This window comes from Erinaceus europaeus, chromosome 21, assembly GCF_950295315.1.
Source record: "Erinaceus europaeus chromosome 21, mEriEur2.1, whole genome shotgun sequence".
Taxonomy (NCBI): domain Eukaryota; kingdom Metazoa; phylum Chordata; class Mammalia; order Eulipotyphla; family Erinaceidae; genus Erinaceus; species Erinaceus europaeus.
Window position 1 is genome coordinate 12,008,382 of NC_080182.1, and position 24,565 is coordinate 12,032,946.

The window sequence follows — 24,565 nt, forward strand, 5'->3', positions numbered from 1 at the left end:
GATTACAAAATGCTGAAGAAGCAATGGCTTAGAAACTCATGGAAGCACAGACATGACCTTGAGGTGCCTGGAACTGGATGGAAGAAACAGGTGTGGGGAGGGGGCTTCCTGGGGGGAGCTCAGGAATAGGGGAAGTGTTTGGGGAAGCTGTCCTAGCAAGCAGAGTACCAAGGGGGAGAAGAGGGGTCAGTGGGAAAGCTGTTACCCCTCTGTGGTTATGTCCACTCTCACAATTATATAAATTTTTCCTGAAGAAGAATGAGAAGATGGAATTCCCCTTTGGGTCCCTGCAAACTACCCACTTCCGTCGACTCACTCCAGAGTCCCTGGTGGAGATTGAAAAGCGAATTGCTGCCAAGCAGGCAACCAAGAAAGTCAAAGGGAAGAACAAGAAACAAAAGGACCAAGAAGAGAAACCTCGGCCCCAGCTGGACTTGAAGGCCTGCAACCAGCTGCCCAAGTTCTATGGTGAACTCCCAGCAGAGCTGATTGGGGAACCCCTCGAGGACCTGGACCCCTTCTACAGCATATCTCGGGTAAGGCTGCCGCTGATCTTGGCTCAGGGAGGGAAGTGTGTCACACCCAGCCCAGGAAGTCCTCCTATATGCTGGTGATGTGCCTATTAGCTATTGCCTCCATCACTTCTTTGGCCTTTTCCATGAATCTTTTTGGTGTTTGCAGTAGCAGCTAATTAAACCCCAGCAGTGGCAACTGCCAAGCCATTCTCTGAGGAGCCGGGCTGTTCCCTCGGATGAGCTCTAGACTGGGATCTCCAGGGATATGTCCCCTTTGTAAGCAGGATGCAGAGATCTTAAAATTAAAGGCACAGAAACCTTAGGACATTTTAAACTAGTGGTCCTCCAAGTCTGATGTTGGGACCCCCAGAACTCTTCTAGTGGGTTCAGGGAGTCAAAACTATTTCATAATATTGCTGGGTCTCATTTATCTATTTTAATCACACTTCTTTGTGGACTGGGATGCCATCATCAGGATAACAGATACTGTAAAGAGTGCTAGTGCATTGCTGTGTTTTAAATTTTCCTCTTTTTACTTTTAGAACTACACACACACACACACACACACACATGCACACGCACATACACATGCACACACACGTACACATACACATATATACACACATACATACACACAGAGACACACATACATACATGCACACATATACACATGCGCACACAGACACACACACACACTCTATAAGCTTGGAGAGGTAGAAAAATAAACAAAAGCTCTTTGAGGTACGTAACAGTTTTTAAGAGTATGAAAGGATCCTGAAATAAAAAGTTTGAAAACCACTAGTTCAAATGAGAGCTATTTTAAGACAATTGCCCTGTTTGTTACTGTACCTTAGATGTTCTATTCAGATGGGGGAAAAAAGGTGTATTTGCTTGGGAAATGGAAGGGGCAGGAGTCGGTCATTTTGAATATGGTTTGTAGAGAAAACAAAATGCCCCTGGGATATTTTCTCCCTCTGGCCAGCTGTCAAAAGCCTTTTTGTCCTTCTACATGGATAGAGGAGGGAATCAGGGAAGGTCTAAGGGGTGGAGGAATCTGGGAAGGGGTGAACAGAGGGAACATTTGAGGAACAAGGATGACCCATGAACCAAAAGAGGAATTCGATGTAACCACAACTCCTGCTTGCCAAACCTGGGAGTAGTTCTGATGTGCTGAACCTACAAGAGTCCTGGAGGCCCCAACATCAGACTTCGAAGACCACTGGTTTAAAATATCCTGAAATTTCTGTGCCTTTAGCTTCAAGATCTCTGCATCATACTTGCAACAGGAACACGTCTCTGATTCCTCTGGGGTGTTAAGTGCCCTCCCCAAACCCAGGTTTGGCTCCACATGCATCAAGCACTCAGTGGGTTAGTCTCCATGCACCCTGCCCCGAGGCCAGGGGTCCTGTTGAGAGATCTAGGACCTGGCTTTTAGTTCCTGGTCCTTTCAAACTCTCTGTCCCTCCCTGGTTCTCCTTGGCCCATGGTTGCGAAGGCCCTTCTTGCTCTGGAGCCCAAAATGATGTCATTGATGTCCAAACACATAGTCTTGTGAGAATGTCTGTTCCACACTGGATGTCTCCCTTCTGTTCTGTTCTAGACATTCATGGTGCTGAACAAAGGGAGGACCATTTCCCGGTTCAGTGCCACGCAGGCCCTGTGGTTATTCAGTCCTTTCAACTTGATCAGAAGAACAGCTATCAAAGTGTCTGTCCACTCATATCCTTTGCATTATTACTTCTGCATGTTGGAATTGGGTCTTGTCCACTGTGTTCAGTACCTTCTTTTTCTTCTTCTTTTCTTCTTCTCCTCCTCCTTCTTCTTCTCCTTCTTTTCTTCTTCTTCTTCTTCTTCTTCTTCTTCTTCTTCTTCTTCTTCTTCTTCTTCTTCTTCTTCTTCTTCTTCTTCTTCTTCTCCTCCTCCTCCTCCTCCTCCTCCTTCTTCTTCTCCTTCTTTTTCTCCTTCTTCTTCTTCTCCTCTTCCTCCTCCTCCTCCTCCTCCTCCTCCTCCTCCTCCTTCTTCTTCTTCTATGTCTCCAGGGTTATCACCGGGGCTTGGTGCCTGCACTACAAATCCACTGCTCCTGGAGGCCATCCCGTTCCATTGTTGTTGTTGCCATTATTGTTGCTGCTGTTGGATAGGACAGAGAGAAATTGAGAGAGGAGGGGGAGCTAGAGAGAGGGAGAGAAAGATAGAAACCTGCAGACCTGCTCCACTGCCTGCAAAGCGACCCCCTGAAGGTGGGGAACCAGGGGCATGAACCAGCATCCTGGTGCTTCACACTATGTGCGCTTAACCAGGTGCACCACTGCCCAGCCCCCTTCAGTACCTTTTTCAGAGGTCAATAGACCTTTTCCCTAAGCAACTAGGCCATTCAACTGGAAAAAAATTAACGTGTGTCACTTCGATATTATAAGGTCAAGAAGGTGTTCTCTGGCGGTACCTATGGGTGCGTACATGGGCAAGTGTTCTCTTGATGGGAATCACTTTGCCAATGCACTCAGGCCCACTCTCATCACCATATGGGGTCTGATTTTCTCACAATTTCGCACAGATAAGAGGTCCCCAAGGCTTCTGTGGCCAGATGAGAGGCCTAGGCTATTGCTCTGCACCCTGCTTGTCCCAGGGAATGGTGGTTTATTGTGCCAAATAGCACCACCTCCCAGAGGGCAACAAGAACAGATCACAGTGAACACAGCATAGATTGCTTCAGTGCAACCACATCAGTCAGGAGACATTCCCAGCATCACAAGCTACCCCAAACTACAAGCAGGTTAAAAGTGTCGATTGTGTAGACTCACACCCCTCAGGAGTGTGGTGATCAGCACACTGATCAAATAGCTGTGTTCTTTTACTCCTTTTAGAATGCTTCAGAAACTGCCTCAGAACTTGAAGCCTGTGTTTTTTTTAAGGTAAGTTAAACTGGTACAATTAAGAGACTCTGGCATGGTTTCCAAGGATGTCCACCGGTGATTTTCCAAGCTGGACATTCCTAATGATAATGCATTTGCAGCCTCGGCATCCCAGAAGCTGATTTTCAAGAACAATCTGGCCTCCACTGCCCAGCAGATGGTGACCGGCACTTCCTAGGAGGCCCAGGAAAAGTGGTGCTTTCCCTCACCCTGGGGCATCTTGGAGCTGGGTGGCTCCTGGCGAGCTGGGAACCCTGGCACAGTCATCCTAACTTGACTCTGCTCTGTGCGATAGAATTGCAATGCATTTTCCCTGCACTTATTCTGTCTTTATGGTCAGCCAATAGGAGTTATGTTTTGTGACTTCAGCCTTGTATTTGTCTGCTTCTGTAGAAGACTGTGTAATGGATGAGAGCAGGTTCTCTCTTATTATATACTGCCTAAACAATGATACTGTTGTGAGTACCGTTGAAGAAGGGATTAGTATCTCCATTTTACAGACACTGCCAGATACTCAGGAGGTTAGGAGGCCCAGCCTGTATCACTCTTAGAACAGTGTGGACAGTAAGCAGGCAGTCGAACAGATGAGTCAGCGTCCTTTATTCCCTTAGTATGTCACCTATAATATACAGTTACATAGAAATCACCAATAGAGTCAGCAAATATACCAGCACCTCTTCATGGATTCTGTCTGAATTATATCTAGATATCTAATAACCAGCTAGTTAGAAATAAAATCCCATTAAAGAACTGGCCAGTGAATATTCCTTTTCATGTTCCAATTTCATAAGTAAATAATTGCTCAATGGAGTCAGAGATAGAGAGAAAAGATTCCTAAGGGTCTCTTTTTCCCTTGGAGAAATTCACATATTTAAATCTCATGAACTGAGTAGGTTCAGCCTCAAAAGATGCTTTCCAAGGGATGGGATGCTCATTTCTCAGCGTAGTATTATTTCTATAATACTGAAGTTAGAATTGTCATCAAATTGTTATCGACATTTTTCCAAGTAACATTTTCCATAATATATTCATTTTAGAGCTTTGTGGAATCAGAGAGATGGTTCTAATTTAATCCCTGGGTTAACATTTCCCCTCGTGTGAACACATTTCTTAACTTAATTGCAAGTCAACAGGAAAATGCGGTTTAATTAGTAGAATTTCCCTTTTCAAAATAGCTGTGTTCCTAAGTAACTGTAAAGCAGAGCACACTTAAGGCACTTACAGAAAATGAAAATAGATTTAAATACTTGTGCTCAAATGGAAAAGATGAAAGATGAGTGGTTCACTCAGTCTACAGGTCCAACTTCTCATCAGGCTTTATTTTTTCAGTAGGAAGTAATTGTCAGGAACACAGAGAGTCCTGAGGAAAATGTCCAGTGGAAGAAATTTCTTTCGGTTTCCTATAGCTTTCCCATTTACTTGCCCCTTTCCACTTCCCTTCCTGTTAGAGGGCTCCTTCCCCTCCTGACAATCCCTTTGCCCAGTTTCTCCTCTAGGAGTCTCCTCACTGATTTTTCAGAGGGCTTCTCTACAACCTAATCCTACCTGAATTTTTCCCCTTAAGCCAGCGTTTCATTTTCTTGTGCCAGCCCTGACTATGTCTATACCCAGTACCTCATCTCCTCAATGCGACTGATCTGGGCAGAGTCAGGAAAACAAGCCAGTTCCCATGGAAGCATGTAGCCTTCCCCTCAGCCCCGACTTCCTGAGACTACTCCTTTGCCTTTTAGGGTGAAAAAAGGCTTGTGCTGAATGAATTGTAGGCTATAATGTATAAATGAAATAAAGACTTCTGAGCAAGAGGACATTCTGGAAAAATGAACTCTGTTTTCCCCAACTTTCTTGGAGATCTATCATCAAACTCATCTAAGCTAACATCTCAGTGCCATGGTTGACCAACTTCATGACTTTGGAAAAATTATTTAATGTTTTTTTCCAGTTTATTTTCTCTGCTCATAAATGAAGGTAATAATATCTGCCCAGAAACTAATTATATTAGGAATTATGTAGAAAAGGTGTTCAACGTGGATGCAACGCTGGTGGTTATTATTACAAGACCATATAGCTGGTTCTAGCTAAGAGCTGTGAATTTTAGCTCTTCAGTACTGAGGTGATGTTACATGTCATCAAGGAAATGTGACTTTTCCTTAACACGGGCCTTGCAGATGGTTCAGTTTATTTATCACAGTCACTATTTTGGTCAATTGTGTCTTGATGACCCAGAGTGATCTTCCAGAGAAAATCGAGTGAGTCGTTTTGCTCTCATTCTTGTGTCCTCTTCACCTTTTATTTTCTGCTCTTCCTTTCCTTAGCAGACTTTTCTTTATCTTTTCAGGTTTTGTTTGTGCAATTCTGAATCCTATTGTCTATCTGACTTTGTAATGGGTAGGTGTCTTCTTCCTTGTGGACCTTTCCCTTTCAGCTGCAAAGACCTATGTATGAGTTGTTCTCAACCTGGGCTAAACTGTGGAACCCAATGGGGAGTTGTTCTTGTTCTTTGGTTGGAGTTGTTTGTTTGTTTGTTTGTAATATTGACCCTTGGGTCCAGACCCAGAGGGAAGGGGTTGGTTTTACTGGGCCAAGGTGGCCTGGGCTGATGAGCCTCCCTTTTCACCCACATACTCACATGCCGACCTGCCAAGTGAGAGGTGAATGGAGTTAACAGAAGTCCTGCTCTGAGAGAGGAGCAGGAATGAAAGTGAGACAGAGGTAAGAACGAATAGTTCTGGAGCAGATTGAGAAAATAACCCATGAATAAAGCTAAGTAATCATGGCTCCTATATTTCAGAGACTGCTATTTTCCCCCAATTTGACAGAGGGAACCTCTGTAGTTTCCCAGTTTGGGGTCGTCCTAAATGTCCTATACCAGCACGTCTGGACTAGCTGTCACTAAAAGTCCTCCAGCCACTGTCTGGCTCAAGCCTGGCACACCAAGAAAATGCCAGAAACTTTGTATGTTCTTTTATTTTTCCCCCCAACTTTTAATGTTTTACTGTCTGCAATATTGACAGATTCCACAGCAGAGAAAACGTTCTTTTTCTAATAGTAAATAAATCAATCAAATATAAGGGCCTGAGCTGTGACACAGTCGCTACAGTAATGTACGTACAAATAAGAGGTCCTTAGTTTAATCCTTGGCATCACATGTGTCAGAGTGATACTCTGGTTCTCCTTCAATTTCAGTAATAAATAAATCTGTAAAATAATAATAATAATAAATTGAATAGAAGCATTTAATTATCTTGATGCTGAGAATAATTTGATATAACTTATTATGTTTATGATTAAAACGCTTTCAAAGTAAACATAAAAGGTAATTGACTTGCTCTGATAAAAGGTGCTCACTTTACAGGAAGTGCAAGTTTCATACTTGTGAAATAAGATACTTCATCTTTGAGATAAGAAAAATAGAAGTAAAGACGTTTGTTTCACCAAGTTTTTTCAACCTTGCAAAAGAAATGTTAACTGGTGCGACAAATCAAGGGAAATAAACAGAAGGTTCAAGAATAAGGATACTACACTGCAGTTTAAAACGTCAAGATTCTAAAATAAGATTATGGAAGTATAATGAACTTCTCTACTGAAAATTTTCTTTATGAAATTGTCTTGGGAAAAATCGTCAAAATACTGGGTGATGTTCAGGGAAATCTAATAGATGTATTCCTAGTCATGCTATTATATAACTCCCAGAAAATGACTAATAAATTGAAAGTAACCCCAATCAATGTTATAACATCTCTTTTCGCTTTAATACTTGACAACCTGACTCTCAGATTTACATGAAAATACAAAGAGCAAATTAGAGCCATGACACATTTGAGAAAGAAAACTGAGTTGGGGTAAGGAAAAAAAAAGATCTTGCTCTCCTGGATATCAATATTTACTATAAAGTTCTAACCAGTGAAGCAGCACACCAGGGGTTAGATTAGGCAGACTGGTGGCACAGAACAGTCAGCCCATATTTATGAGCTAATGCACGTTCAGTGCACAGGGTGGGCCAGGGGCCTGGAGGCCCTTGACCCCCAGCCCTGGGCTGTCAGATGCTGGCCCCGCCCCCGGACACGCCCCACTCCGCCCATAGCCCCTGGGCCCTGCCCACCTGCGCTGGCTTTGGCCTGGGGCTCTGGATCTGGTGGCTGGCCACCACCCCTCAGGTCAAGTTCCAGGTGGGGGTCATGGCCACTGCCACCACCACCACTGCCTCCCTAGGGGTCAACTGGATGGGCAGGGTCCCCGTGGCCTACCAACCATGTGAGCCTTCTGTGATGTCGATCCCCCCAGGATTCTGTGCTTAGGCACACTGCCACTGGGCAGCCCAGTGGCAAGTTGCTGACAAAGATGGTGCTATGGACTAGTGAAGAAAAAAAGGTAGCAGCTTCCAGTAAACAGTGCTGCAGAATTAAGATCCCTAGTAAGAAAAAAAAAAAAAAGATCACATTGAACATCTGACATTGGACCATAAAGAGTCACTTCTACATAAAGAATTGGACATAAGGAATCACTTCTGCATGGATGAAAACCTAAATTTCTTTTGAGAGGTGAAGATACAAGTCCTGAAAAGGGGGGAAAATTTGAGGGCTGAGCTCATACAGCATGCAAAATTCCCATCGTATTTATTTATTTATTTATTTATTTATTTATTTTCCCTTTTGTTGCCCTTGTTGTTTTTCATTGTTGTTGCAGTTATTATTGTTGTTAATATTGATGTCGTTGTTGTTAGATAGAACAGAGAGAAATAGAGAGAGGAGGGGAAGACTGAGAGGTGGAGAGAAAGACACCTGCAGATCTGCTTCACCACCTGTGAAGTGACTCCCCTGCAAGTGGGGAGCTGGGGGCTCAAACCGGGATCCTTAAGCTGGTCCTTGCACTTCACACCACATGCACTTAACCCTCAGTGCTGCTGCCCGACTCCCACAAAATTCCCATCCTTCCTTTGAACTTTTAGTGCAAAGTGTTTCTTCTGAAAAGGAAGAGTTATTTTGAGGGTGCTGGTTAAAAATGGAAAATAGCATGCATATGTTTTACCCAAACTCTCTCAAACTGCCAATAAAATGACAGCATGGGAGTAAGAACAGTATAAATATACAAGAACAAAGAGAGGAGAAAGGAGAGCTCAGAGGACAAAAGATGTCACTACAATCTCAGAGGACCAAGTGGGTGGGGGCTATAAACGATTCAGCAGATCCAAGCTTGTTAAGCCCCTGTGACTGCAGAGAGGGGGTCTACTTGGGAGTCAGAGCACTTTACCTCCCCACCCCAAGGCCCCAGGGCCCCTGAAAATGTTAACGTGATATAAATAGGAAAGTGGGAAGAATATGGGAGCGGAGTATGTCGACTTACTGCTACTTCAAGACTAGAATGCAGTTCAACATTCCCTAAAATTAACAAATCAGGAAAGAGAAAAGCAGGATATTGCCAGCATCAGGGTAATCACCAAAAAGATATGGAATATACAGATGATGGGTGAAATAGAAGGGAGTGGAAAGAGAATTGAATTGCCAGGTGGCACTAAGAGATCCAGTGGAACTCTATAGTGTGATGCTTTACATAGTTTTAATTATAACGACAAATTTGTGCTTACAAGGCAACATCTCAAAGTAAAATACTCAATTTGGAATTGTACTAGAGGTCTGGCAGAATAGCTCACTTGAACAGTGTGCTGCTTTGCCATGTGTGTGGAGTCAGGGTTGAGCTGGTCCCCGTGGCGCTGAAGGAAGCTTTGGTGCTGTGGATTCTTTCACTCTCTCTGACTCTGTTTTTATCTAAAATAAACGAAGAAAGAAAGAAATACAACGCATCCTAGATAAGGGCCAGCAAGACAGCTCCTCTGTAGAGGGACCTGGTCTGCCCTGTGAAGGGTCCACACTGGGAGAACTTCAGTGTGTTAATATCTTTTTCTCTTGTCCTTTGTTTCTGTTTGTCGGTCTCTCTTTCTCTCCACCTTAAAAATGTTGACCCACAATGGTGAAGTCTCAGTAACAGCAAAAAGAAACAAAAATCCTAGATAATTAAATATTTTAAAAATGGTCATAAGAGCAAACAAATTTGTCATGTCAGTAGATGTAAGAGAATTTGACTCACCTACTATTTAAAATATCTTCTACATAAAAAAGCAATATCTCATCTCTCTGTTGAATGAGAAATGCAGTATACTGCTAAAAGTGATGCAGAGAGGTCAAGAGGGAGGGAAACTTCAAAGAATATGAGAATAAGTCATTGTAAAGGAAGGAAAGTTTAATTTGCATAAAAATATGTACAAATGTATATTAAAATACAGCGGGCTCGAGTAACATTAGTAAGCTATATCTGATTGATATATATCAAACTCTATTCCCTGAAAGACAGGATATGTTGTCATTTCAAATGACAATACAAATTGATCAAATACTGTGATCTGGGAGGTAGCACAGTGGATAAAGCATTGGATTCTCAACCATGAGGTCCCGAGTTTGGTCGCTGGCAGCACATGTACCAGATTGATGTCTGGTTCTTTCTCTCCTCCTATCTCTCTCATGATTAAATAAATAAGTAAATAAATAAATAAATAAATTCAAACTGATCAAATATTAAACTGCAACAAAAACCCCATCAGCTCCAAAATTTCTAGAAAGGAAAATTAAGACATCCTCTTCACTACACTGATAAAATTAGGTAACAATAACAAAATCAGGAGGAATAATAGAAAAGCCCTCCCATTTGGTAATTTCATAAGCCTTGTTTTTGTTTTGCTTTGTCATCTCCAGTAATTCAATGCTCTGGAATGAATTTTTCAGGCAGAGAGAAAGAGAGACAGACAGACAGAGAAAGAGACCAGAGCGTAGAAACTTCCTCTAATATAGTGAAGGCTAGGCACAAGTCTGGGTCATGTTCTTGACAAAGCAGTGAGCTATTTCACTGGCTCTAAACCTCTCTCTCTCTCTCTCTCTCTCCTTCCATTCTTCTTCTTCTTCTCCCTCTTATCCTTCTCCTTCTCCTCCTTCTTCTCCTTCTTCTTCTTCTCCTCCTTCTGCTCCTTCTTCTCCTCCTCCTTCTCCTTCTCCTCCTCCTCCCTACTCCTCCTCTTCTTCCTCCTCCTTTTACTTCTTTCTTCTCTACCCCTTGCTTTTTCTTTTTATTGCCATCAGGGTTATCATGGGGATTCAGCACTTGTACCACTCCCAGAGGTCAGTCCCCCACTTCTTATTTTATTTGTTAGGACAGAGAGATAAACTTGTTTAAGTCCCTACATAAAACTGAAAGAACCAATAAAATAAATGAAGGGACTATAGGGAGAAACTAATCATTTCAAAAAGCCGATGAGAAAAATGTAGTTCCAGTAAATCAAAAAGTTGTTATTAAAATATGCAAAATGTCTTTCTACTAAAAGTGAGGAGATACTAGTGAATTTTAAAGCATCTAAGTAAACTTACAGATATCTCACAATAACCGATGAGATGGCAGGATATTGTTCAAATGTCACTGACACCCAAAATAATCTGTAAATGAAATTAAAATCCAGTAAATATTCCAGAATCACAGATTTTTACAGAAATAGGTTGAATAAATCCTGGAGAAAGAAAAGTTCACTGAACTATTTATTATCCCAACGACATGCGTTTGTGTTGCTACAAATCGATATCACTCTCAATCTGAGAGCACAGCTCTTCAGCCAAGAGCTATGCATGTAGCTTTTTCTGTCTGTGGGGGCACTGAGCAGCTGGAGGGGTGAACTCTTTCTAGCGTTTGTCCTTCTTCCGTAGCCAGTCAACAGCGTCAGGTTGAGCCTGATGTAAAGTTTCGAGACCTCCTTTGAATCTGGAGAGGTGGCAGTCGTTGACTATGTGGGTCATAGTCTGTCTGGAGCCGCAGGGGCAGTTCGGGTGGTCTCTGGCTCCTACAAGTGGGATTGCAGGCTGGGCGGTGGCCACCCAGCCCCAACAAGCCAGAGCTGAGCAGCGCTGTGGTATGTGTGTCTCTCTCTATCTCTGACCCTCATTAAAATAAAATAAATATGATAAAGAAAAAATGAACTTGCTGGGTCAATTGGATATGTAATTTTAACTTTTGTAATATTCCCAAGTTGTTTTCAAAAATTATAGCAACTTCTTTCTAATTATTAAATTCATTCTACATCCAATTTCATAGTAACTAAATTATCAATACACTTGCCTTCATAAACACACTTTTAGCAAAAACAAATTTTTAAAAATCCCTTTGTGGTCCTAATCTTAGAAATTTGTGTGGAAGGTATTGGATATTCAGTATCTTCAGATTCTTGGAAATCGTGGGACTCTAAAATTTATGTTTGAAGACCTGGGTGGTGGCATACTTGATTGAGAGCACATGTTACTATGTGCAAGGACCCAGGTTCAAGCCCCAAGTCTCAAGGGAGAAAGCTTCATCAGCGGTAAAGCAGTGTTGCAGGTGTCTCTCTTTGTCTCTCCCCCTCTGTCTTCCTGCCTTTCTCAATTTCTTTCTGTCTTATCAAATATAAGAAAAATAAAATAAAGCACTAAAAATATTTTTTAAAAATAAAAAAAAAAGTTTATGTTTGAAATTGATCATATATATTCCTGGTTGTCTCCTGTGCTGCTGGGAGTTGGGAAAGACTCCTTTGCTTAAACTGTGGCTACAAAGATCACATGTATGTACTTTTTTTCTTTCAACAAACATTAAGCTGTAACCTGATCCAGAAGTCTGTGTTATCCACATGTTCTTCCTCTCTGCTGCTGATTCATCCACCTCTCTGCTGCTATTGCCATGTTCTTTGCAGTCTTTCGGACACAGCTGTCCCCACTCCTATCTCCACTGCCCACTTTTAGATAGCTCCTTGAAACATGAGCTTGGTAATAACAGCTGCTGGGAACAGTAGTACCCTGCAACTCTGCATGACTGTTTGCTTATGGGAAGTGTGTGTGTGTGTGTGTGTGTGTGTGTGTGTGTGTGTGTGTGTGTGTGTACGCGTACATGTATACACAAGTGTGTGTGTGTTCCATTTTTAATCCATTCTCATGCTCAGAAAGAAACTAGACACCCACTGAAGCGCAAGTAGAAGGCAATATATCACATTAGGTCTTGATGAGATGAAATGTGTGTGGGGGGGGGAGCTTGAAAGCTATCAGCAGCATGTCTGCCCGAACTCCTAGACTCGCAGAACACGACTGAAAGGACTCTTTGATGGCCCTAGGATAGCCAGCACTAACCATGCTTTGATCCAGAAAAAGCATTTGACAAACTTCAGCTTGGTTTGGTCGCAGGGATAAGCACAGTGGAACGATAAGTGTTTTCTTCCCTGGAAAAGAATGTGTAAGGCAAAGAATATTATGTGCATGAAGTATTGCTTTCTGTCTTTCCAAATTCTATGCATGACCCCATATTATACAGTATTTTTACTAATGCTCTTTTAAAAAAGTATACCAAGATGATATACAAGATGTTTTTGATTCCTCTAAATGGATACACGTGGATGCATTTTCTTCATTTTTGCTGCTATATTTTATTCACGGAGATAGTCTCCTGCACTTTTTTCTAAAGATCATAATTTTTAAAAACATATTTATTTATTTGTTTCCTTTTTTGTTGACTCTGTTGTTTTTATTGTTGTCGTAGTTCTTATTGTTGATGTTGTCGCTGTTGGATAGGACAGAAAGAAATGGAGAGAGAAGGGGAAGACAGAGAGGGGGAGAGAAAGACAGACACCTGCAGACCTGCTTCACAGCCTGTGAAGTGACTGCCCTGCAGATGGGGAGCTGGGGGCTCGAACCAGGATCCTTAAGCCAGTCCTTGTGCTTTGAGCCACATGCGCTTAACCCGCTGCACTACCTCCCAACTCCCTAAAGATCATAATTTTTCTCTCTATGTTTATATATTTTATATGTGTGCATGGTTTGTAATAAGCTTTTAATATTTTCCAAGGTGGATTATCTTAACACCATCTTAGTAGATCAACATTTCCCAAATGATTCCTTCTACTCTCTGTCTTTTGCACCAAATGTCTATGTGTACACAGATCTGTTTTTCCAGTAACCTGCCTGCCACTCTAATGCCACACTGATTTAAATGCTTTGTAATATGTCACCTGGTTAGTAATATAGCACCTGCAGTCCTGCTCCACCATCCCTGAAGCCTGAGCCCAGGTCCTTGCACACGGTAACAGGTGAGCTCTCCCAGGTGCGCCCTCATCCAGACCTTGCTTCCTGACGGTTTATTTATTTGTTCAGGAAAGAGAGCAAGAACATGAGCATCACTCTGCCACACGGAATGCTGGGAGTTGAACTCATGACCTTAGTCTTGAGGGTCCAATGCAGTATCCATTGTGGCACCTCTATAGACATTCTCTCATCTGTTACAAGATGGCATTATTAGATTAGCTTATCAATTTTGAATTTCCAGCTTAATCGTTATTGGGTTCAGTTTGTCAGAATTTCATTTTATTTTCTTAGTAAATGAGACTGTCTTATAATCGCCTTAAAAATGACTCTGCTGGGAGTCAGGCGGTAGCGCAGCGGGTTAAGTGCACATGGCACAAAGCCCAAGGACCAGCATAAGGATCCCGGTTGGAGCCCCCGGCTCCCCACCTGCAGGGGAGTCGCTTCACAGGCGGTGAAGCAGGTCTGCAGGTATCTGTCTTTCTCTCCCCCTCTGTCTTCCCCTCCTCTCTCCATTTCTCTCTGTCCTATCCAACAATGAACTACAACAACAATAACAGTAATAACCACAACAGGGCTACAACAACAAGGGCAACAAAGGGGGGGGAAATGGCCTCCAGGAACAGTGGATTCATGGTGCAGGCACTGAGCCCCAGCAATAACCTTCTAGGCAAAAAAAAAAAAAAAAAAAAAAAACTGTCTCTGCTGTACTTTCTCTCAGCTTCACTCTCTTCCTTCTGTGCTGTGCCTAGAAACTCCAAGGAATTCTAGCTCTGCGTTGCATCCCCCTGAATGCTTCTCAGCAAGTGACCTAAGGGTCCCTATTGCTCAACAGAAATCTCTCAGGACTCTAGATTATCTGGGTAGGTTCAGAAGCAAAAGCAGTGCAATTATTTTATAGACAGATAATTTAAAATCTGAAGTATGAAGATGATAACTGTCACAAAACATCTAACACTTGGTGTTTTTAAAAGCAGTACATGTGCTCCCGGGAATGAGTTAGTTCGTACTGGCTAACATGGAATGAGTGATGGGTAGTTTAGCTTGACTAATATATTTTATTGTTATTAGACAGTTAAAGCCTATATTTGCAAAACTGACATTTATCATTCTTCCTACTGCAGTGTATAACATCAAAATTCAACAAGATGAAAATCCTCAGAAGGGGTTTACTGAGGCATAACAATGAGAATAAAAAATAGGAAATTAGGGAGTCAGGTGGTAGTGCATCGGGTTAAGTGCATGTGGCACAAAGCACAAGGACTGAAGTGAAGATACTGGTTTGAGCCCCCGGCTCCCCACCTGCAGGGGAGTCGCTTCCCAGGCAGTGAAGCAGGTCTGCAGGTGTCTATCTTTCTCTCTCTCTCTCTCTCTCTCTGTCTTCCCCTCCTCTCTCCATTTCTCTCTGTCCTATCCAACAACGATGACATCAACAACAATAACTACAACAACAATAAAAACAAGGGGAACAAAAAGGAAAACAAATAAATACTTTTAAAAAAGACAATTAAAAAATAGGAAACTAATTCTACAAAAATGAAATAAGGTAAAAAAAAAAAAGTCCAAGTAGCAAGTGTTCTGAGCGTCACGAGATAAGTGGACAATGGGTTTGGAGACTCTCACAGAAGTAAATAAGGAATAATAAGGAAACAGGAGGCATTGCTGGGAAAGTGACAGTCAAACTGGGTTGAATCCACAATCCTTTTGTTCTAGTACAATGTTTACAGTATTTTGACATTTTTATCAATTAATAGTATAAAGATACTCAGATACCCATATTATTTCCCAGTATAGCTTCCCAGCCTCACTTTTAAACAAATTGACTGACAAAATGAGACTTCTTAGTACACAACTGTCAAAATTTGATGTTTGAATTTAAAAAAAAAAGAGAAAATCATGGACTTGTCGTTCGCTTTCTATATCAAAGGTTCAATTATACTCTTGCTGATAAGAGGAAACTAGCTTTAAAATCAGTGGAAAATATTGTACTTGGAAAGAAAACGGGAAGCAACTGGCAGAGATTCCTTGATCAGAATCACTGGATTCCTGGTAGTGTAACTGGCATTTAAAACCAGTGATCATTGTCAGCTGTCTGTCTGAGTCACCACAGAGTTGAAAAACACATGACCAGTGGATCAGTTCTATTTATCAAGAAGCTAATTCTGAAAGAAGAGAAATCTGATTCAATTAAAGATATGCCTGTAAATTATGAAACAGGCTTTTAAAAGTCAGTTAGTTGTGGGGGCCCAGGTGCTGGCATACCTCATTGAATGCACAGGTTACAATGAGCAAGGACCCAGGTTCAAACCCCTGGCCCCCACCTACAGGGAGAAAGCTTTGCGAGTGGTGAAGCAGTCTCACAGGTGTCTCTCTGTCTCTCTCCCTCTCTATCAAATCCTTCTCTCTCAATCTCTGGCTGACTCTATCCAATAAATAAATAAAGATAATAAAATTTTTTAAGCTGATTAGTTTAAAAAACAATGTGCACAGTGACATTGTTCACACTAGTCAGAAGGCAGAAACAATACAAATGTCCACTGGCGTGGATAAGTAAGTAAAATGTAGTTCACACCTGATGGGATATTAGTTAGCTTCGGAAATAAATTGGCTGTATCATCTGAACAAACCTCTCAAACATTGTGCTAGGCAGACCAAGTCAGACACAGAGGGGGGAGTGTTTCATAACTCCTCTTATGAGACAGAATGCAACAGAGGGGTTGCCAGGGAGTGAGAGAGGGAGGAATGAGGAGTTACTGTTTCCTGAGTAAAGGGTTCCTGTCTGGGATGAGGATAACGGTCCTGGAGATGGGTGGTTGTGACGGTTTGCTCAATATTGTGCACAGACTCGGCGCCTCTAAATTATACAATAATTTTTAAAATAATTGAAGTGGTGAATTGCACATTGTGCGCACATTACTGTAATCAAAAGGAAAACTTGAATTGGTATTTGAAAAGCTCCAGTCATGTGGCCAACAGGGAAAGGTGTTTGATATACAAATTAAAGATGTGCTGCATATTTGATCTGTGAAAAATACCAGGGAGGGTCATAACATGTCTCCAGACCCTGCCTGGCCATTGAGGGGCACTGTGGAAATTCTGAAGGCCACATGATTGCCTGCACTTTTGTGTACATGTGTCTCCTCAGCTTATGGGACTGCAGCCAAACAGGCTCACAGCGTTTAGGAAGAAGGAAAACCTTTTCCAGCTGTCTTTTCTGTGGACATAAATGATTTGTTTCAGTGATTAAACTCAGGATTAGAAATGATTTATTTATTTTAATAAGAGAGATACAGAGAGGGAGAAAGAAAGAAAGAGAGAGAGAAGCACTGCTCAGCTCGGGCTTATGATGGTGCTGGGGATTGAACCTGGAACCTCAGAGTCTCAGGCATGAAATTAGTTTTTGCAGAACTATTATGCTTCTCCTCAGTCCCATAAACTCAGGATTTTGAACAGTATACATCTTTGGCTGCAGAGCACCCAACATCAGGGTTTTGTAAATCCTTCCTTCTTTCCTTCTTTCCTTCCTTCCTTCCTCCATTCTTTCCTTCCTTCCCTCCTTCCCTCCTCCATTCTTTCCTTCCTTCCCTCCTTCCCTCCTCCATTCTTTCCTTCCTTCCTTCCTTCCTCTCTCCCTCCCTCCCTCCCTCCCTCCTTTCCTTCCTCTCTCTCTCTCTCTATCTCTCTCTCTCTCTCTCTCTCTCCTTCTTTCTTCTCTTTTGGTCATCAGGGTTAGCACTGGGGTTTGGTGGCTGTACCATGACTCAACCATTCCCCAAAGCCTTTTTTTTTTCTCCCAGGTTGAGACCTTTGGTCCAGTTTTCCCCAGTGCTCCACTGCTTAGACACAGAAAAGAGGCTCTACAAAGAATCCTCTATACTTCCTGAGTCTGCGAAAAGCCAGGAGTATCCATCAAAGCTTCAAAACAACCTATGATTCCAAGTTCAGATTTTCTAATTTAGAAGACAGGGAGAGTGGAGGGAACCCCGACTAGAGAAACTGACAGCTCAAGCAGCTATCCGGCCAGATAGACATTGCTCAGTGAAGGACTTCAAACCCCTTTCTTCCTCTCGCAGATAGGAGAAAACAGCCCTGCTATTCACTCTGTAATTTGATTTTTGCTTCATTTAAGATACATGGGTTCATAGTTTAAAAGGTCACGTTGTTTTACAAAGATTCTAACAAAAACCTGTCATTTCATGTTTCTCATCTCATCCTAATCTCATGTTTCCAGAGACAACCACTCTTAGGCTGTTTCCTCCCCCCCCCCTCTCTCACATACACACACACACACATTCTCTCTCTCTTTCTTTTTCTTTAAACCTCTTCTGGTATCTCCTAATCTCGAATAGCATTCTCACACTAACATTCTTTTTCTATTCTATATATTATCTGTTGGCTTCCTCTTACGGGAAAAAAAAAGTCCATATATGCCCTCATTTTCTCTCCCCCGTCTCCCTGTCGTAGGCGGTGACTTGGGCTGACCCCCATTGCCTGAGTATGCACACAGGGCTGCATGATGGTCTCTCTGCTGAGCAAATGCCACGTGGAGCTGCGTCGTGCAGTGTCCTTGGGTCCCACTTCGTGTACTGCGTACTGTGTCTGTGTCTCTGGAGTTCATGAGGATCCCACCTTTTCAATTGCTCCGTCTTCCATCTATCTGCTACAAAACTTGTTCCCAGACACTTCCCCAGAGGTTTAGTCACTGCCTCAGTGTATACAGAGACAATGTAATGTGATACAGTCATGTCTTCCCATAGCTGGATAACCAGGCAGCCCATAAGAAATGTTTCCCAGGGAACTCACTTTTACAGTCCTCTATCTCCTGCTCAGCTTGACCTAGGGGTTCTCTAGGTCTGGTGAATAGCTCTCTTCTGGCAGGCCTCCCTTCTCTATCTTCTTTTAGGTCATATATATATATATATATATATATATATATATATATATATATATATATATATATATCCTACATCTCTTCTCTTTACCAGATACTTCATTGTTTTGGCAGAGAACACCTTTGAGTGATTTTTTTTTTTTTTTACCTCCAGGGTTATCGTTGGGGCTCAGTGCTGGCACTATGAATCCACTGCTCCTGGTGGCCATTTTTCTATTTTATTGGCTGGGACAGAGAGAAATTGAGAGGGGAGGAGGAGATAGAGAGGGAGAGAGAGAAAGACAGACAGCTGAAGACCTCTCTCACTTGTGGAGAGGTCCTCCTGCAGATGAGGAATGGGGTGCTTGAACCCAGATCTTTGAGTGGGTACTTGCTCTTCGTACTATGTGTGTTTAACTGGGTGCACCACAGCCCAGCGCCTAGTGACTTTCTTAGTGTGATAGATGGGGAGTCAATTTGCCGAAACTTTACTTATCTGTGGCTATTTCTGTCCTGCCCCATACTAACAGTTTAAGTAAGGCAGACATTATAGATTAGAAATCATTTCTTGGAAATTTAAAGACAATGTCTTTGTTGTCTTCTGTCCTCCAAAGTTGCTGCTGAGAACTCTGATATTTTCATCTTCAATACTTTTTGTAGGTGACTTGTGTCTTTCACTCCCTCAAAAGAAAAATATTTGGCTCTTCTTTTTGCACACAATGGGCTGAAATCTTGCATTGACATGCCTTGATGTGAGTTCTGCTAGTCAGTTTTCTGAACATCTGAGACTGTTTGTAGCTAAGTAGTTTTTAAGAACTAAATAGTTAACTAGTTTGTAGCAGGTTTGTCAATGATTATCTTGAATGGGATGATTATCTTGAATCGTTTCTTTCTCGTTTGCCTTTCAGCAAGACATTGTGCGCACTCATCTGATTGTCTACTTCTCACATTCTCTTTTTAAAAAATATTTATTTATTTATTCCCTTTTTTATTGTTGTAGTTATTGTTGTTATTGTTATTGGTGTCATCATTGTTGGATAGGACAGAGAAATGGAGAGAGGAGGGGAAGACAGAGGGGGAGAGAAAGATAGACACCTGCAGACCTGCTTCACCGTTTGTGAAGCGACTCCCCTGCAGGTGGGGAGCCGGGGCCTCAAACCGGGATCCTTAAGCCAATCCTTGTGCTTAACCCGCTGCGCTACCACCTGACTCCCTTCTCACATTCTCTTTATCACCTCATCCATCTCTGGCCTTTCATTTTGCTTTTTATCAGACTCACTCAACTTGATTTCCAGCCCTCCCACTAATGTCGTACATCTATTATTACATTTTTGTTTTTGAAAGTTCTGTTTTGTTCTCTGAGTGTTCCTGTGTTTAACCTCCTGGGCTTATTTTATGCATCTGCTATTTTCTCACCTCTAAATTCCGTAAAAATACTCATGGTGGTTTTTAAAATATAAATATATTATTGACTTAGTTACTTACTTACTGAATAAGAAAATTTACTGGCTAAAAGACAGAGAAAAATAAAGACAGAGGGAGAGAGACAGAGACACCTGCAGTCCTGCTTCACCACTTGTGAAGCTTGCCCCCTGCAGGTGGGGGCTGGGGCCTTGAGCCAGGTGCTTGCGCACTGAAACATCTGTGCTTAGCTAGGTACGCCACCACCCTTCATACCTTAATGATGTCTTTTTCCTCACTTTTCCTCTGCCCCCTGTATTCTCCCACCCCCCCCTTCTTTCTTCTCCGGTTTGACTGCCTCAGTCTTTTGTCCCTAGGAACATTCTTCAAATCCCTGGTGCTCCTTGATTGCATCGCCTTCTTGGAACACTAACCTGACTACCCAGCGTCTGGGAGATTACAGAAAGGCAGGAGTGGGTGGGTGGCAGAGTTGTCTGCCTGCCTGTATGTAATTTTGTCGTCTATCCTCCTGTTTCAGGATTTGTGACTCTCTCTTTAGTCCAACCCTTCAGAAAGTGAACATTCACTCTTTTTCTGGAAGGAGGGGGGGTGGGGGCATCTCACTTATTGTTAGTCTGGATTGGGGTCTCAAAAGCCTAGCTGTTTCGTAGAAGGATTATTGGGCTGTCCATTCAGTCGTGTTGTTTGTTTGTTTGTTTGTTTGTTTGTTTGGCAGTGATATTCAGCTTTCCTTTGTCCTGAGAAGTTCTCAGTACGGAAACTCCTCACTTCCAGCTAAGCTTCTGGCTTTCTTGGGTCTGCTCTGCTAGTTCCCACTCATCCATCTGCACGGTACTGTTTCCATTATCTGTGCCCCTTGTTTATTGGAACAATCACATCAGTTCTCTCCTCCTTCTGAAGTCTCTCTCTCTCTCTGTTGTTTTCTTTTTTTTTTTCTTTTTTCTTTTTTTTGACCAGAGTACTGCTTAGCTCTGGCTTATGATGCGTGGACTTATGAGCCCTCCGAAGTCCCTCTATGACACAGTAAACTCTCCTTTTCTACCTCCTTCCCAGGTATCTCTTTACTATTATTTACACCTTTGAAGCCCTGATAAAGATATTGGCAAGAGGATTTTGTCTAAATGAGTTCACTTACCTGAGAGATCCTTGGAACTGGCTGGATTTCAGCGTCATCACATTGGCGTGAGTATCGTGTTAGGGTGTCCGTGTGTCCTTGTGGACCTGAGGGGGTTGATGATCCCAGGCCCACACTTGCTGGGATCATTCTTATTTCCATCAGGCTTTCTCATCCTGGCCAGAGGTCCAGCACAGAGGGCTGCTCTGGGAGTCAGCGTGTATGGTCTGTGCTGTACTCTTACAGAGAGGTTAGGAATCAAGCCTGAGCTGATAGCCAGTCTGTCCAAATGAGTCAGACGGTGCTCAGTCCTGAGCCTCCCCAACATGAAGATCTTGCCTTAAGAAAACCAGTGTGATTGGCTAAGTCCACATGTTTGATTATCTGTCTATACAAGAGCACGGGGAGAAGTGAAACAGAGGGCCGGGTGGCGGCGCACCTGGCTGAGCGCACATATTACAATGTGCAAGGACTGGGGTTCAAGCCCCCAGTTCCCACCTGCAAGGGGAAAGCTTTTTCAAGTGCTGCAGCAGGGCTGCAGGTGTCTCTCTGTCTATCTCCCCCTCCTCTCTCGATTTCTGGCTGTCTCTATCCAATAAATAAAGATAAGAAAAGAGCAAGGGAAGTGAAGCAAATCATGATCCTTCTTCTCACAGGGTCATTTTATAAGACACTGCAATGCTGAAATTGGTCTGTCAGCCTGCAGGCAGAAGAGCAGTGTCTGTTCTGCATCCTCCCCAGGCCTCTGTCACCCCGCACTGTCCTTTGTCATGTTGCATGCATCACCAGCACCTTCTTCCTGCAGAGACACTCACTGACTTCTGGTCTGACAGATACATTGGTGAAGCCATAGATCTCCGGGGGATCTCAGGCCTGAGGACCTTCAGAGTTCTCAGAGCTCTGAAAACTGTTTCTGTCATCCCAGGTGAGTTATATTGGCGAGTGTATGTACTCACATGTTCAAGAATCTGCCTGGGGTCCCAGATACACCACACCCTTGCTCATGCCAGCGTTGGCCAGGCTGCCACTCTCTCAGCATTCAATTCACACTCACTTCCTGGGGCTAGAGCAAGGTCTCATCTCCTTGAGGAGATGAAACAATAATAAGAAATGATTTCATTCATTCCAGTTAAGTGAGATCAGCCAGAGAGAGGAATGACTATGGGATGATCCCACTCATGGACAGAAGTTGAGAAATTAGGACAGAAGGCAAAACACAAAGCAGAATTTGGACTGGGTTTGGTGTATTGCACCAAAGTAAAAGGCTCTGGAGTGGTGGGGAGTCTTCAGGTCCTGGAACATGATGGTGGAGGAGGGCCTAAGTGGGGGGTTAGAGTGTTATGTGGAAAACTGAGAAGTGTTACATGTGTACCAACTACTGTATTTTACCATTGACTGTAAACCATTGACCGCCTCCATAAAGGGAAAATAAATAAAAATAATAAATAATTGAATGCTTTCCTCAGGCCTTCGTTGTCTCATCTTTACCACGGGGACAACGGTCTCTGCCTGATCTCAGGGAGAGGCAGGCCTGGCCTTGGAGCCGCCCTAGACTTTGCAAAATACCTGTCCCCGTCATGGAGTGAGAGGGCAGAGTGGCTAGACTGCGGACATGCCAGGCCCACACATGGGATCTATGTGCAGTGCCTCCAACATGTGAGGGTACCCTTCCCCCGTTCCCGCAGGACTCAAGGTCATCGTGGGGGCCCTGATCCACTCAGTGAGGAAGCTGGCCGATGTGACCATCCTTACCGCCTTCTGCCTGAGTGTGTTCGCCCTGGTGGGTCTGCAGCTCTTCAAGGGCAACCTCAAGAACAAGTGCTTCAAGGCTTGCGCCACTCCCAACAAGACAGCCAACACCTCCTCTCATGAACACAGTTGGAATTTCTGTCACGATGCTCTGTTGACAAAAGGTGTGAAGCCCTCACCTGCCTGTGCGTAGATATATTGGGATGTCTCTCTCCTGAGATCTGCTTTACTTTGGGGGTCGGCATTCGCTGTTACGCAATATCCCTCACACAGGACAATGAGCCATGAAGCCAGGGACAAGTCACTCTGTGTCTGCGAAGGGGGCTCAGAGCTGAAGTCACTGCTCCACTTTTCTCTCCCCAAATGGGACCTGACCCCCTCCCCCAAGTGCCCCAGCATGTCCACGGGGTGCATGTAGCTGAGAGAACTCACCACACTCAGGAAGAAGACTAAGGAAGTGTTGCCTTCGCCACAGAAGTCAGAACCCTATGTGACATTTCCTGTCTCCCTTTCTTTCACAGGGTACCTAATAAAGAACGGCACCTCTGATGATCCTCTCCTATGTGGCAATGGATCTGATGCTGGGTGAGTGTCTAACAAGTGACTAAGCACCTGTATAGATGGTTTTTTTCCTTTCGTAAAAGATCTACTTATTTATTAACTTGAGAGAAATCCATAGCATCACTCTGGCCGGGGACCAGCCCTCTGCTTACTGCACCACCTCCCTGGCTGCCCTTTCTCTGTCATGTAATTGGAATCTTCTGTGGAAGAGCTAGAAATTAATAAATCATAGCTTCTTTTAAAAATGTATTTATTTATCTATTCTTTGAATTGTACTTTCTTTTTTCTTTTTTATTATTATCTTTATTTATTGGGTAGGGAGAGCCAGAAAACAAGAAAGAAGGGGGAGATAGAGAGGGTTAGAGACAGAGAGACACCTGCAGCCCTGCTTCACCACTCGCAAAGCTTTCCCCCTGCAGGTGGGGACCAGGGACTTGATCCTGAGTCCTTGCACATCGTAGCATGTGCACCCAACCAGGCACACCACCACCTGGCCCCCTAAGTTGGAGCTTCTACCATCCCAGAGTTCATGACTCAGTGATGTAAGAGCTAGATTGTTTTCCATGTAACAGTCTCAAGACCTGGTGACTTAAACCACCAGGCATTTATTTAGCTCCTGATTCTGAGCATGAGCGTTGGAGGTTCAGATTAGCCTTTGATTCTTCTGGCTAGTAACCAGACTCATTCATGCATCCCCAGGCAGTGCTCAATTAGCTGGAGAATGCTGTTTTGGGGTGAGCAGCTTATCTCACCTCCACATAGTCTCTCCTCCTCCAGAAGACTGGCAGGAGCTTTTTCTCAGGGAAAAGGCAGGGTTCTAAGTGAAAAATATCTATGAAAATATACTATACAAGGTGTCTTGTGACCTAAGTTCAAACGGGCACAATGTCACTCCTACTGCATTCTATTGACCAAAGCAAGTCGCGAGCCAGACCAGATCAAGGGTTGGAGACATGGATACGGCCTCTTGAGGGGTTGGACCAGCATAGTCATATTGTACAGGGACGTGGGTATGGAGAGATAAACAAGCACAGCTGTTTTTATAAATAGTGTTCCCAATAAAGGATCCAATAGGGAGTTGGGCGGTAGTGCAGCAGGTTAAGCATGCGTGGCACAAAGCACAAGGACTGGCTTAAGGATCCGGGTTCGAGCCCTGGCTCCCCACCTGCAGGGGAGTCGCCTTCACAGGCGGTGAAGCAGTGGATAGAGCCAGGATGGCAAGGAGAGGTTACTTAGGACAGAGAGCAGCATGACCCCAGAGGCCATGCTGCCAATAGCAAACTGGGTGCTGTGCT

General features: G+C 43.3%; 1 protein-coding gene across 2 annotated transcripts in view; it reads left to right on the forward strand.

The window, feature by feature from the left end:
• The first annotated feature begins 266 nt into the window (after nt 1-266).
• SCN10A (sodium voltage-gated channel alpha subunit 10) overlaps nt 267-24,565 on the forward strand; it is a 111,443-nt gene continuing 87,144 nt past the window's right edge. For both annotated transcript variants that reach the window (XM_007517675.2, XM_060180420.1), the window contains exons 1-7: nt 267-536; nt 2,116-2,243; nt 5,593-5,673; nt 20,900-21,028; nt 21,794-21,885; nt 22,646-22,837; nt 23,231-23,294. In XM_007517675.2, coding sequence (XP_007517737.1) covers nt 267-536; nt 2,116-2,243; nt 5,593-5,673; nt 20,900-21,028; nt 21,794-21,885; nt 22,646-22,837; nt 23,231-23,294 — 956 coding nt within the window. The remainder of the gene's footprint in view (nt 537-2,115; nt 2,244-5,592; nt 5,674-20,899; nt 21,029-21,793; nt 21,886-22,645; nt 22,838-23,230; nt 23,295-24,565) is intronic.